Source organism: Muscardinus avellanarius (genome assembly GCF_963383645.1).
Source record: "Muscardinus avellanarius genome assembly, chromosome: 7".
NCBI lineage: Eukaryota > Metazoa > Chordata > Mammalia > Rodentia > Gliridae > Muscardinus > Muscardinus avellanarius.
The window spans coordinates 101801056-101814617 of record NC_137793.1 but is presented as its reverse complement, the minus strand read 5'-3'; the positions used below and the strand labels follow the sequence as shown (position 1 = coordinate 101814617).

Sequence of the window (13562 nt, the reverse complement as noted above, 5' to 3'; positions counted from 1 at the left end):
GTTGCAAATTTACAATTGGTTATCTGCTGACCAGATCAAGGAAATCTTACTGTTAGTAATAAATTGTAGAATTTGGTATTTGGCAATAAACTGTAAGTTTGGTACTTAGTATATATTGACTACCTTCCTTTCCATTCCAATTTGCTTTGTCTTACAGTCCCTCCAAGCATCATAGGAAACCATGGGGCACCTGAGAACATCAGTGTGGTGGAAAAGAACTCTGTGTCCCTGACCTGTGAGGCTTCTGGAATTCCTCTGCCTTCAATCACCTGGCTGAAAGATGGGTGGCCCGTCAGCCTCAGCAGTTCCACGAGGATCCTCTCAGGTATTAGAAATCCTGGGTAGCCCGATCACCTGGTTAGCCTTATATGGCCACAGTTTCTTCTTAATTTTCTTCTAGTGTTTTTATTGCTTATTTTCCTTTTTGATCTAGCTTGATACCTACTAGTCATATTTTAAAAATTCAGAGAGGACATAGGAAGTTTTTTGAATATCAGGAAAACCTCTAAATATCTCTAGACCATTTAAAAAAAAACATGGGCCATTTATTACTTAAATTATGTTGATATTATGCAATGAGAGACAACCAATCTGAAAAGTGAAAATTTAAAAGCGTTGCTAAATTGAATCCAAGGACTACAGTGAATGATGTTATATAACACATCCCTATACCAAGTATTTCAATTTATGCATGACTAATCTGAATGATGTTTATATTTCTAGGATGGGAGAGTTTCCTGTGAGCTAAGACTTCATTATTTTTCAGCTTATTCTTCATCTAATTATGTAGGAAAACCTGAATATCTTATCCTCTGTGGATAAATCTAGGTTTGGAGAGAGATTTCTTGGGGCATACCACAGGAATCTACTTTTTTTTTTTTTTTTTTTTTTAGTGGCTTGGATACAGACTAAGAAAATAATTTTGCCAAGTTTGTGGTTAATAAAAAGCTTAGACACTTAGAAAAATTCCTCATATGTTGAATGAAGGCATCCAAATTCAAACATACCTCATGCTGTGGAACTTTTGAGTTAAACCTAACAAGAAAAAAAGCTTAAATAAACTTCTGCACTTACATCCGAAACCAGTTATGAAAATTATGGCAAGATACAGCTTCAGAATTCTTTTTTCATTTACACATATTTAGCTTTAGAATCTTACTATGAAAAGCTGTGTGAATTGTTATTCAAAATTCATTAACTGTATAATCAGGTTGTCAAAGCAAATGCAAAAATATTTCACCTGTTTAAAGTCAAGATAAACTTCTCTGAATGGCTGTATGCTCCCTGCCTTAACTCTTTGCAAACAAAGTTAAATTCCCACAACGTTGTATTTTTTTTTTTTCTAGAAAAGATCCTTTGCTAGCATTTGAATTTGGTCTAATAAAACCTAAGGCCCGGGTGTATTCATTTCGAGTCACCCCTCCATGCCAGTCTGGTATGGAGCTGTATTTCTATTTTCTGTATTCCTATCTTTCTAATAACTTCTTTAAATCTTAAAAAAAAAAAAAACCTAAGGCCCCTCTCTTTTTTCAATAGTGTTTTGTTTTGTTTTGTTCTCAGAAAAGACTCTTTGCTAGCATTGGAATTTGTCCTAAAAAAAATCAGAAGTCCCTTTCTTTCTTCCTAATCTGGGTCCATAAATAAGAAAAGGGTGATGAGGAATATATACTGTTATTAACCATGCTTGTTGCTGATAACGCCCGCTATATTCATGACAACGGGAAAGCTACTTTGTTAACTTTAGTTTTATTACCTGTAAAGATGGTAATAGTATTTAAATCTTGGGATATTTGCAAAGAGAAAGTAACTTAGAGTGTGGAAAGCAGTTAACGCAGTGCTAGCTTCTATTCAAAGCTTAGCTTCCAATCTGTGTTTGCTGTTATTGCCAAAGACAACCGGTAAAAGGTTTGTGGTCTCCCTGTTCTAGGAATCCTTCCTATGTCCTTACTATGACATGTTCATTTGCGTAGGACTCACAGTCTCTGCTAGTCTTCGGAAGTGGTAATAATGACAAATAATTTATGAATTTATCTTCATTTTAGCCAGGTGTGGTGGTGCACGCTTTTAATCCCAGCATTTGGGAGGCTGAGACAGGAGGATCGCAGTTCATGGACAGCCTCAGCTCATACTTAGTGAGGCCCTTTGCAAGTCAGTGAGACCCTGTTTCAAAATAAAGAATAAAAAATAGGGCTGGGGATATAGTTTGGAGTTAGAATGCCCCTGGGTTCCATCCCCAGAACAGAAAAAAAAAAAAAACTTTTTTTTTTTTTTTTTTGTATTTCAATGGCTGAGAAGGTAGGCATGTATTAAATAGGAAAACTGCATCAAAACTCCTGAAAATGAAAATAGCAATCTAGAGTAACACTCCAGCTCCTTACACACTCATGGGAGTGGTATTTTTTTGTTTTGTTTTGTTGCGGTACTGGGGATGGAACCCAGGGGCATTCTACCTCCGAGCTACACCTCCAGACCCATTTTTATTTAATCTTTTATTTTTTGAAACAGGGTCTCACTGAGTTGCAAAGGGCCTCGCTAAGTGGCCGAGGCTGTCCTCAAACCGCTATCCTCTGTTCTCCGCCTCCCGAATGCTTTGATTACAAGCGTGCGCCACCATGCCCGGCCATGGTTTGGTTTTATTTAGTTTTGTTTTGCTGGACCAGCAGCTGGAGATCCTGGAGCAAACACAAAGTATTTCACCTTTCGATGGTGCCAAAGGAATTACTCAGCTTTACGATCTAAATGTGTATCTTGTGCAACAGAGGAACGGGAATCAGATGACTGACAGATGACTTACCCAGACCTACTCTGCTGCACACTCTGTTTCATTAATACCCGTTCTACTGAGACTTTAAGTACAGCTTTTCTGTGAGCAATTCATCACTGAGGGCCTTATCATTGTTATAAAGTTATCTGCCAAGAACAGATAACTGCTATAAAAATTTAATAGGTACAAGAAAGGGCTTCATATGAATATAACTTACTGTCAGATCCATTTTTGTTTTTCACTGATTAAGTGAAAGCACCAGGAAACAAAGAAAAAAAAGAAAGGTCATGAGACCTGTGAGGCTGAGGATTGCAGACCCAGCAGTGACTCATAGAGTCCTGTTGCTTTAGTATCTCTAAGCAGGAACCCCACTATGTTCTCGCTAATCTAACAGTCAATATGCAAATCCTCTATTCATTGACCTACGTTTTTATAAGAGCGTGTTTAGATCACTTCTACCTTAGTTTACTTAAATTCAACCAGAAAAAAAAAAAAAAAGATTTCATTCAGGTCATCAGTTTTGTTTATACAAATAAGATGCTACTGAGTTCACCATTTAGCAGGTTAAGGGTGGGAATGTTGCTTACTGGAAAAACTCAATGTCGGCTTGTTGTGTTACATAAACTAAAAGCAGATGAAAGCTCTGAAGCAGATCCTGGTGAACATTTGCATGACAGTTACATGGTTGACCATTATAATTAGCTGGGCATGCTTGTGCATGCCTATAATCCTAGTACCTGGGAAGCTGAAGACAGAGGGTTTCAGGTACAAGGACAGCCTCAGCAATGTAGCGAGGCTCTCAGCAACACAGCAAGACTCTGCTTCAAAGCAAAAAAAAAAAAAACAATCATGGCTGGAGATGTAGCTCAGAGGTAGAATACCTCTGGGTTCAAACTGGAAGTATTACCAAAAAGAAAAGAGAAAAAGAAAGGAAGTGGCAAAGGAAGGAAGGGAGGGAAGGAAGGAAGGATAATTGCTTTAGTTCAAACTCAGGGTGCTAAGCAAAACTATGAGCAATTACAAAATCTAAGAAATGCCTTACCTTTTTTTCTTGGACGTTTAATCTCAAATGTTTTTCAAGACTGTGTGCTTCTTAACTTCTCTACAAGTTTATTTCACCTCATTTCACCTCTGTTTATAAGTAGTTTCCCTCTAAATGACATCCTCTGTATATCATATTGTTACTCGCAGCCCACATGTATTTCTTGGTTGAAAAATATGTCTTCAAATAAAATGTTATGTAGAAGTTCACGATATGAAAAGAAACAGAAGTCATGTGTACCAGTCCATGCAGTGGCCCCAGAACCTTTGGTTTAAATAATTCTATTATTTCCATGAAACTCAGTTGAAAGCCAGCCCTCCCTCCTCTGGTTTCACCCATCTCCCATGAATAGATGGCACCCATATCTGGGTTGCTCCTCCGGTCCTCTTTCTGACATTCCCGCCTAATATAGTTAATAGCAAACTCAGGGTCTTTTTCTAAACATCCTGTCCTGGCTGTCTTTTGTATGTACAAACCAAACCTGGTTTTGTGATATATACTTTCATGTGCTTTAGAGAAAACAATAGAGTCTAAATTCCAGTATAACATTCAAGGGGCCCATAGAATACAACCAGACTCCCTCTAGCCTCATCTCCTCCATCTTCTCCTCCTGCTCTGCTTTAGGTACTGCTATCACCTCTACTTTCTACCTCTCTATCCCCATTCATGTTCCACCTACAATGGCATCGCTCAACTGATCTGTTAAAATATACCAGGCTGGGCATGGTGGTACACGCTCGTAATCCCCATGGTTGGGAGGCAGAGACAGGAGGATCATGCAGATTTAAAGCCAGCCACTCTGGCTTAAGAGACCCTGTTCCAAATAAAAAGTATTAAAAAAATAGGTCTGGGAGTGTAGCCCGGAGGTAGAAGGGTTTCCAGGAACCCCAGTACTACAAAAAAAAAAAAAAAGGAAGAAAAAATATACCTACATTTTAAGAGTATATTCAAAATCAGTCATAGAGGCCCACACCTATAATCCCAGTGATTGGAAGGTTAAAACAGGATGATCGCTGGTGCAAGGCCAACTTCAGCAACTTAGTGAGGTTCTTAGCAATTATATGAGACCTTATTTCAAAATAAAATAGCCCTGGGATAGAGTACCCCTAGGTTCAGCCTCCAGTACATATATATATACATATTTTATATTTTATATAATACATATTTTTTGTTTATATACACAAACATACATTGCCCATCACCTCTTCTGAGAAACCTCATTCCTAGCTTGCTGTCACCCCGCCTGCTCTGTACCATTAAGTCATCCAGTGCTTTCCTTTTGTAGGGGGCAGGACGCTACGGTTGATGCAGACCAGAGTCGAAGACGCTGGCCAGTACACTTGTGTGGTCAGGAATGCAGCTGGTGAAGAAAGAAAAACCTTTGGACTTTCAGTATTAGGTAGTGTATCATTTGTCATATCTAGCGGGGGGGGGGATTTAATTGGATTAACAATGAACTACACTGTGGAAGCGATGTTAAAGTTTATAGCTCTGCAATAATTCAATGTTAGAATTGTGGGAAGGCAGTCTGGTGAAAATGGTTAAATTGCCCTCTCTTGACAGTTCCTGATTGCTCAGCCATATTCTAAAGCATTGAGTGACTTGTTCAAAGCGAGTGCTGATTAGTATAGAGACAAATAAATGTCTTTATGCATGAATGTGTTAGCACATTTTTTATCCAGACGTTATGATATATATTGCAAAAAATCAGTATAATTGGATTCATGACATTATTTTATAGTATACATTAAAAGTAAAATTCACCCAAACAAGATTTTGACTTTCTAGTTCTCAAATAATGAATGCAAGTCTGAAGATTTCTTTTGAAGTTTTATCTTAGTGAGCACAAATGTCTATAAAACAATAGCCATGATGTTAGTGTTATTTTTTTTTTCTGCTTATTTTTAGAACCGCCTCGTATTGTGGGTGAAAACACTTTGGAAGATGTGAAAGTAAAAGAGAAACAGAGTGTCACGCTGGCGTGTGAGGCGTCGGGTAAGGGTCGGCCCTCACACTCTGGTACCCAACTCACGGCACCCGCTGCCTCCAATGTGTGTCATAACCAGCTGAGAGAGTCAGTAACACTGACTCTTTGTGGTAGACACTTGAAATTGAATTCTAGACTAGCATATCAAGTAGAAATGTGAGAAGAAGCCAGAAACCTCTCAGATTCGGTGGAAATAATAAGGAAAGAAGGAGAGAGAAGAAAGGAGGAAGAAGCAGAACAGACACTGGTCTTTTTTATGAGTAAACTATTAGTATTATTGCCACTAAGCGTCTACTGAATGTGTAGGTTTTTCCTTACTTTCCTCCTCTTGTTTCTTCTTTCCTTACCTGGGTTTTTTGCCTTCCTTTATTTTTCCTATTTTTTTTTTTCAAAGAAACGAGTAGAAATTTTGGTGGAAGGATAACCTTATTCGATGGTGGAGATTACCCAAGAACAAAACTGTCAGCTTTTATTAACATGTTTGTATAGCTCGGAGTGGTTGCACAGACCTGTAATTCCTGTACTTGAAAGGTTGAGACAAGAGGATCGCAGGTTCAAAGCCAATCTCAGCAATTTAGTGAGGCCCTCAGCAACTTAGTGAGACCCTGTTTTAAAAACTAAATAAAATAAAGTAAAATAGTTTGGGATGCAGCCCAGAGGTAGAATGGTCCCTTTGTTCAATTTCCAGTACCACCACCAAAAAAATAAAAAGCCATGTTTGCATATTACTGAAAGAATAGAGATGAGGAAAATTAAATTTTAAAAAGTCTAAAATGAATTTCACTAGCTTTATCATCCAATTAATTTGTTGCATGTAATCAAAATAAGTATTTCCAGGCCTATCTTCTTATTGTAGGTGACCTATCTTTTAATGCAGTTTTAAAAGAACAGTTAGAGTATCATATAACATTTTATGGAAAGCCAATGTTTTAATGAAGATTTGATGATTTTCTTATTTTATTGTTTACATATCTGGCATGAGCAAGTAAATGTTTCAATTTTAAGAAAGGCAGGCCAGGCATGGTGGTGCACGCCGGTAATCCCAATACTTGGGAGGCTGAGACAGGAGGCTCTCAGGTTTGAGGACAGCCTCAACAACAGAGTGAGACACTTTCCTGAGTAGAACTTTCCTGAGTTCAATCCCCAGAACCACAAAAATTAATTGCAAAAACCAATTAATTGATTAATTAATTAATAATAGAAAAGGGATTGGAGCATAGCTTGAAAGTAAGATGCCTCTGGGTTCAGTCCTCAGTATCACACACACAAAAATCAATCTATATATAAAAATTATTTCTAATCTATGTGAATCTGTGTGGATTTTTAGTCATGGCATAACTATTATTATTATTATTATTATTATTATTATTATTATTATAAGAAAGGCTAGTTGACAATCAGGGCAAATGGTTACTGCGTTGTTGTAGAAGTGGAATATGTTAACAGAGCCAATGGGGAGAGGGAAAAGGGCTTCACTCAGCGTTCACCTTCCGTAGTTGTGTGACTGCCGAGCACCTCTCAGAAATGGCTTTTCCTTACAGGAAATCCGGTGCCAGAAATCACATGGCACAAGGACGGCCAGCTCCTCCGCGAAGACGAGGCCCATCGCCTCACGTCTGGTGGCCGCTTTCTCCACATCGCCAAGGCCCACGTGTCACACACGGGGAGATACATGTGCCTGGCCTCCAACGTGGCCGGCGACAAGAGCAAAAGTTTCAGTCTCAATGTGTTTGGTAGGTCTGCATTTTGCTTCAAACCTTAAAGAACCAGAAAGGACTATAGGTTGAAACCTCTCCTCCCTCTGTTTACTTCCTACTGTTTTTATTGTAGAATTTCGTTATGTAAGGACACGAGTGTTTGTGCATATTTACCCTCTCTTCCTTCGTGCCTCAATCCCTCCCTTCCTTCCTCCCTCCCTCCCTCCCTCCCTTCCTTTCTTCCTTCCTTCCTTCCTCCCTCCCTCCCTCCCTCCCTCCTCACGTATCCATTGACATGGAATGCTTACCGTGTTCCAGGCAGAGTGCTTTGTGCAAGGGGTAATTATGCACAAGACAGACATGAAGTGTGTGATAGTAAATGAGTCACAACCTGAAATATTGCATCCCTTTTTTTTGTGGGACTCAGCCATTTTTGCAAATGACGCATTTCATAGTGTTTGTGGCTCAGGAGCGTTGAAGTAACTGTGTTTATTGGTATCTTTGTTTTTTGCAGCATCAAAATGACATATCTCGGGGATGACATTAAAATAGATCCTTAATTTCCATTCATTTTTTAAAATTTAAAATATACCACCAAAATGCCTTGTATTTGATTACTAATATCCAAGTGATTCTACTAACATCTACTGACGTGTATGTGAGTCTGCAGATTTTCGTATATTTGTCTGTTTGTTTGCTTTTCTAGGTATTGGCTATACCATTGGGGCAATATATAGGTATCCTAATATATAGGAACCTATGTTGAACGCTTTGCTTCAACCCTTAAAGAACCAGAAAGGGCTGCAGGTTGAAATTCCTCCTTCCTCTATTTATTTCCTACTATTTCTATCGTAGACTTTCGTTATATAAGAGCATCAGTGTTCCTGCACATTTACCCTTTCTTTCTTAGCAGAGGACTTAGAGATTTACAGTCTAAATTAGTGGAAAAGATTTCTGTGCACAAAAAGTTACATCAAAATGACAGATAATGTGCAAGTGTCAAGTGAGCCATGTATATAAATAGTATATACTGTATGAGACTAAAACCCCCGTGGGCAGAAGCCTTCATTGTCTTGTACAGAGGTTAAGCCCGGAAGCTACAGAAGACTTGGCTAAATAGGATGAAAGTGAAGGAGCCAGCTCTTCCCTAACACGCTGTGATCTCTGCACCGCTGGTATCTAAAGGGCAGATGCCCAGCCCTGGTTACCTCTCCTGACCCTGACCCATCTTCACAGCCTGTCCTCCCTCAAAACCTGATTTAAAACTCTCTCCAGGTCAAATCATGTTATGCCCATCTAGGAAGATCTCACTATTCACATCACTAACAATGACGGGAGGTGGGGCGGGGCAGTGGGGTGGGATGGGGAAAGAAAGGACCAACGGGTGTGCGCGTGTGTGTGTGTATCACTTGGAATCTCAAGGTGATGCCTAATGACAATGCACCAAGAAAAGTATCAAACTAAACATAATAAATTCTCTCCAGTCCCTGCTGACTTACTTGTCACTGGGGATGGAACCCAGGGGCATTTTGCCTCCAAGCTACACCCCCAGCCCTATTTTTTATTGTTTATTTTGAAACAGGGTCTTACTGAGTTGCAAAGGGCCTCACTAAGAAGATGAGGCTGGCCGAGAACCGTGCTCTTTCTGTCTCAGCCTCCCAAATGCTGGGATTACAAGTGTGCGCCACCATGCCCGGCTTAAGAACATTTCTTCTTCCTTCCTGGCATCCCCTAAGTCATGACATCTCAGTGTGCCACCCTCCCCTCCACCCCTGATCGTGTGCCCATTTGTTAATCTCCCTCAGCCACTGAACATGGAGTTGTCCAACCAAAGCCTGCTTTCCCACCTGCTTTCTGAAGCCGAGGCTATCCAAGCCATCAGCTCCAGGTTTTAGTCTTTCTTTTTTCCAAAGGATGAGCCGTCCCTCCTGTTCACAGTCTCTGCTCGCCCTCCTGCCCAGGACCCTGTGTCTTTCCACTGTTTTTGGTGTCCCTTACTGCTTACCGACAGCCTCACCTTCTACTGTTTCCACCTGTATTTTCTGTACCACTAAAAACAGGCTTCCACCCACACTAATTTTTTTTAAATTTTTTATTGGTGCATTGCAGTCATACTTCTTAATGGGGTACAAGATGGTAGAGCCATCTATGCACACATCACTCCTTTAACCCTTTGCCGTTTCCCACCCAATTCCCTCCCCCGCCCTCCTTCTCATGTTTGGCTTCGTGATTGATTTTGATGTGTTTATTAATGTACATCATGTGCATTAAAGAATTTCCCTCTCCCCCTTCCCATCCCCTCAGGTAGGTCTCCTTATTTGCTCATCTGTAGCATCTCCTTCTTCGTCTAGAGTTCCTCCTATGACGCATTTTCTCCCTAGCTCCCGGATATTAGGGAGAGCATCTGATTTCTTATTTCTTGTGCCTGACTAATATCACTTAGTTTTGGCAAAAACTCTCCTGTTGCTAGCTCTAAGAAATATGTTTCAGTGCTGATCTTGGTGTTTAGTATATGATTGATCACATTCTCCTTAACTGTTCTTTATTTTTCTTCTTCTTCCTCCTCCTCCTCCTCATCATCATCATCATCATCATTTTTGGTACTGGGAATTGAACCGAGGGGCTTTCAAACCTCTGAGCTATAACTCCAAGCCTTATTATATTTTTTATTTTGAAACAGAATCTCAAGAAGTTGCTGAGGCTGGCCTTGAACCTGTACTCCTTCTGTCTCAGCCTATCAGGTACTGGTATAGGCATGCACCACCATGCTCAACTCGACAGTGTCCTTTCTAATTATGTTTGTACACTTCTGGTTGCTTCCTTTCCTCCTCCTTTATGGACTCCCACTTGATCTTCTCTTAAACAGTGGGTCTCTGGAGTTCCAGTCTTGTTTCATGACCCTTGTTACTGTAGATTCACTTAGCGTACTATGCCTCATTCCTAAATGTTTAATTATCACATCCTTCAGGGACTTTTAAAATCTATACCTGTCACCAAGATCTTTCTCACCAAGTTCAAATTCCCATCTAAAATTATTTCTTGGAATTTCTACCAGAAATATAGGCACTTAAAGATTTTCAGAACTAAAAATGACAACAACAGAAAGTTGCCTCTCTTAAATGAGAAAAGGTATATTTTGTTTTTGTGTTTCTTTACTACAGTTTAATTAGATTTCCAAGCAAGGAAACTGGTGACTTCCAATTCGGTTCAGTTCCCTTTAGCCCCCAGATTCTGTTATCAAGTCCACCAATTGATGTCCCAAGTGTTCCTTTGGCCAGTCCCTCCTTTTCCTGCCTCTTTCAATGCTCTAATTCAGTCATTCAGCTCTCTTATTCCACTGAAACAAATGCACCTGTCTCTGTTATCCTTGCTTCTTGTACTGATCCCTCAAAACCCACCTCTCTATGTCTCCAGCATTGCTGCTACTGTGATGCCAGTGTGCCCCGGCTCTTTACTAAAACCCTTTCTTCATGTACTGACTACCACTAATCCCTAATAGCTCCCTCTACATCCTCCTCCTCCGAGAGGACTTTGCTAATGAACTCTTATTCCCTGTACCTCAGACTGGACGGAGACTACACCTCCACTGACCCAGCACCAACTTTCCCCTCTTCGTCCTTACAACATTTTATCATGGCTCCCCTTTTTATAAATCTCCTCCATTATCCTGTAAGCTTTGTGAAGGACCTTGCTGCTTTTGCATCGAATGAGAATGGTAGCTTTTATTAAAAGAAATGGAGCCGGGCATGGTGGTACAGGCTTATAATCCCAGTATTTGGGAGGCTGAGACAGAAGGACTTGATTTGTGGACAGCCTAAGAAAGGAAGGAAGGAAGGAAGGAGAAGGAAGGAAGGAAGGAAGGAAGGAAGGAAGGAAGGAAGGAAGGAAGGGAAAGAGAGAAAGAAATGGAACTACACAATTAAGTCAAAATGGCAATTCAAGTTGGGCGTGGAGGTACATGTTTGTAGTTTCAGTACTTGGGAGGCTGAGACAAGATGATTGCAGATTTAAGGACATCTTCAACAAGAGTGAGATATGAGACTCTCATCAACCTAGTGAGATCCTGATGTAAAAAACAAAAAGAATTTGGGGATATAGCTCATAGATTAAATGCCCCCCCTGGGTTCAATCCCCAGTAAAACACACAGACACACACACACACATCAATTTAGAAGTGTACAAAGGGAATCATTTCTTAATGTGTTTCTTTAATTTGATTTCAAATCTTTTCCAGTATCTCCTACAATTGCTGGTGCTGATGGTGATGGCAGCCCTGAAGATGTCATTGTTATCCTTAACAGCCCCACGTCCTTGGTCTGTGAAGCTTATTCATATCCTCCAGCAACCATTACGTGGTTTAAAGATGGGGCCCCTATAGAATCCAACCAAAATATTCGCATTCTTCCAGGTAATTAATTTACTTTAGATGTCCAGGATGTGTCTGTATCATCTTCTTTTGAAGAAAAGCATACTCATTGGCTAATTTTTATAAAAATACCTATTTTGTTGGTTGTGTTAAAGTTCTACTAATATTTTGGGTGTATTCATTTTGAGTCACCCCCCCCATGCCATTTTGGCATGGGGCTGTATTTCTACCTCCTGTATTTCTATCTTTTTAATAAACTTCTTTAAATCTTCAAAAAAAATTCTAATATATATATATATATATATATATATATATATATATATTTTTTTTTTTTTTTTTTTTTTGGTGGTACTGGGGTTCCTGGAAGCCCTTCTACCTGTGGGCTATACTCCCAGACCTATTTTTTATTTTTTTTTTTTATTTGGAAACAGGGTCTCCTGAGCCAGCGTGCATGGCTGGCTTCGAACCTGTGCGATCCTCCTGTCTCTGCCTCCCAAGCATGGGGATTACAAGCGTGCGCCACCACACCCGGCAAAAAATTCTAATATTTTAACTTCTACTTTTCTGTATGTATTTTATAAGCTAACACACCAAAAATTGCTTTTTGAAAGATCAGAAAAAGACTTAAATAAAAAAAATAAGTAAATTCTATACTATAAGTAGTTGCTAAGCTATATTGTAATGTGGAATGTCAAAAATGTAGAAAATCATTTTTATTGAATTTAACATTGAAAAGAGAACTAGAATTTAGATTGAATTTATTTATACCTCTTTAATACATGGCTATATATATAATGTATTATATATTATATATTGTATATATTGTATAATATATTATATTGTATATTATAATATATTATATATATGTGAAAATAGAAAGAATTAAAAAGTATAATCACTGACTTTAAAAATTTTTGTCTTGAGCCAGGCATGGTGTCGCATGCTTGTAATCCCAGCATTTGAGAGACTGAGACAGGCAGATCACAGTTCGCAGACAGCCTCAGCTACTTAGTGAGGTTCTTTACAACTCAGTGAGACCCTGTTTTAAAATAAAGAATAAAAAATAGGGTTGGGGGTGTAACTTGGAGGTAAAATGCCCCTGGGTTCTGACCCCAGTACAGAAAAAAAAAATTACAGTCTTATGTGGAGGAAAAATAATATGTATGAAAAGCATATTAACAATGTGAATTTGTGAATGATCATGGATTATGAACAGTAAGGGGACATAAAAATGGAATATTGAAATGTTTTATAAGAATTTAAAAGAAGAAATGTCTAGTGTGGGCTAAAGTGGTTAGAAAAAGCTCTGTTGCTTAGTCAGAGTTTGAATAGAATGTAAAGAACATTCTCGAATTCAGTTGATCGGCAGTGAGCTGGTAGAGGTTCAGCTGCAAGGGGATGACCAGTGTGGGAAAGGTAAAGTGGGAATGGCTGAACCATATGCGAGTAATGAGTCATCTTCTCGCCCACGACTTGAGTGGAGACATCATATTTATTTGTGTTGGCTGAGGAGGGACAGCAGATAAGGTCAGAAAGGAAAGTTGGAACCATTTTTTTAATTGTATCCAAGCATATAACACTTGGCAACTCTATACTTTATATAAGTGAGAATCACTGAAAAATTTTAAGAAGGAAGGTACCATAATAAAATTTTCCCTCCTTACTTGCTTTTCTTTTTTTAATTTTTTATTGGTGCATTGTAGTCA

At 39.2% G+C, this 13562-nt stretch overlaps 1 protein-coding gene across 1 annotated transcript in view; it reads left to right on the top strand.

Annotated features, from left to right (window-relative positions):
• HMCN1 (hemicentin 1) overlaps positions 1–13562 on the top strand; it is a gene marked incomplete at its 3' end in the record, with an annotated part of 469132 nt that overhangs the window by 324066 nt on the left and 131504 nt on the right. Inside the window, exons 46-50 of the mRNA XM_080699395.1 lie at positions 158–325; positions 5092–5205; positions 5715–5801; positions 7335–7526; positions 11725–11898. Coding sequence (XP_080555521.1) covers positions 158–325; positions 5092–5205; positions 5715–5801; positions 7335–7526; positions 11725–11898 — 735 coding nt within the window. The remainder of the gene's footprint in view (positions 1–157; positions 326–5091; positions 5206–5714; positions 5802–7334; positions 7527–11724; positions 11899–13562) is intronic.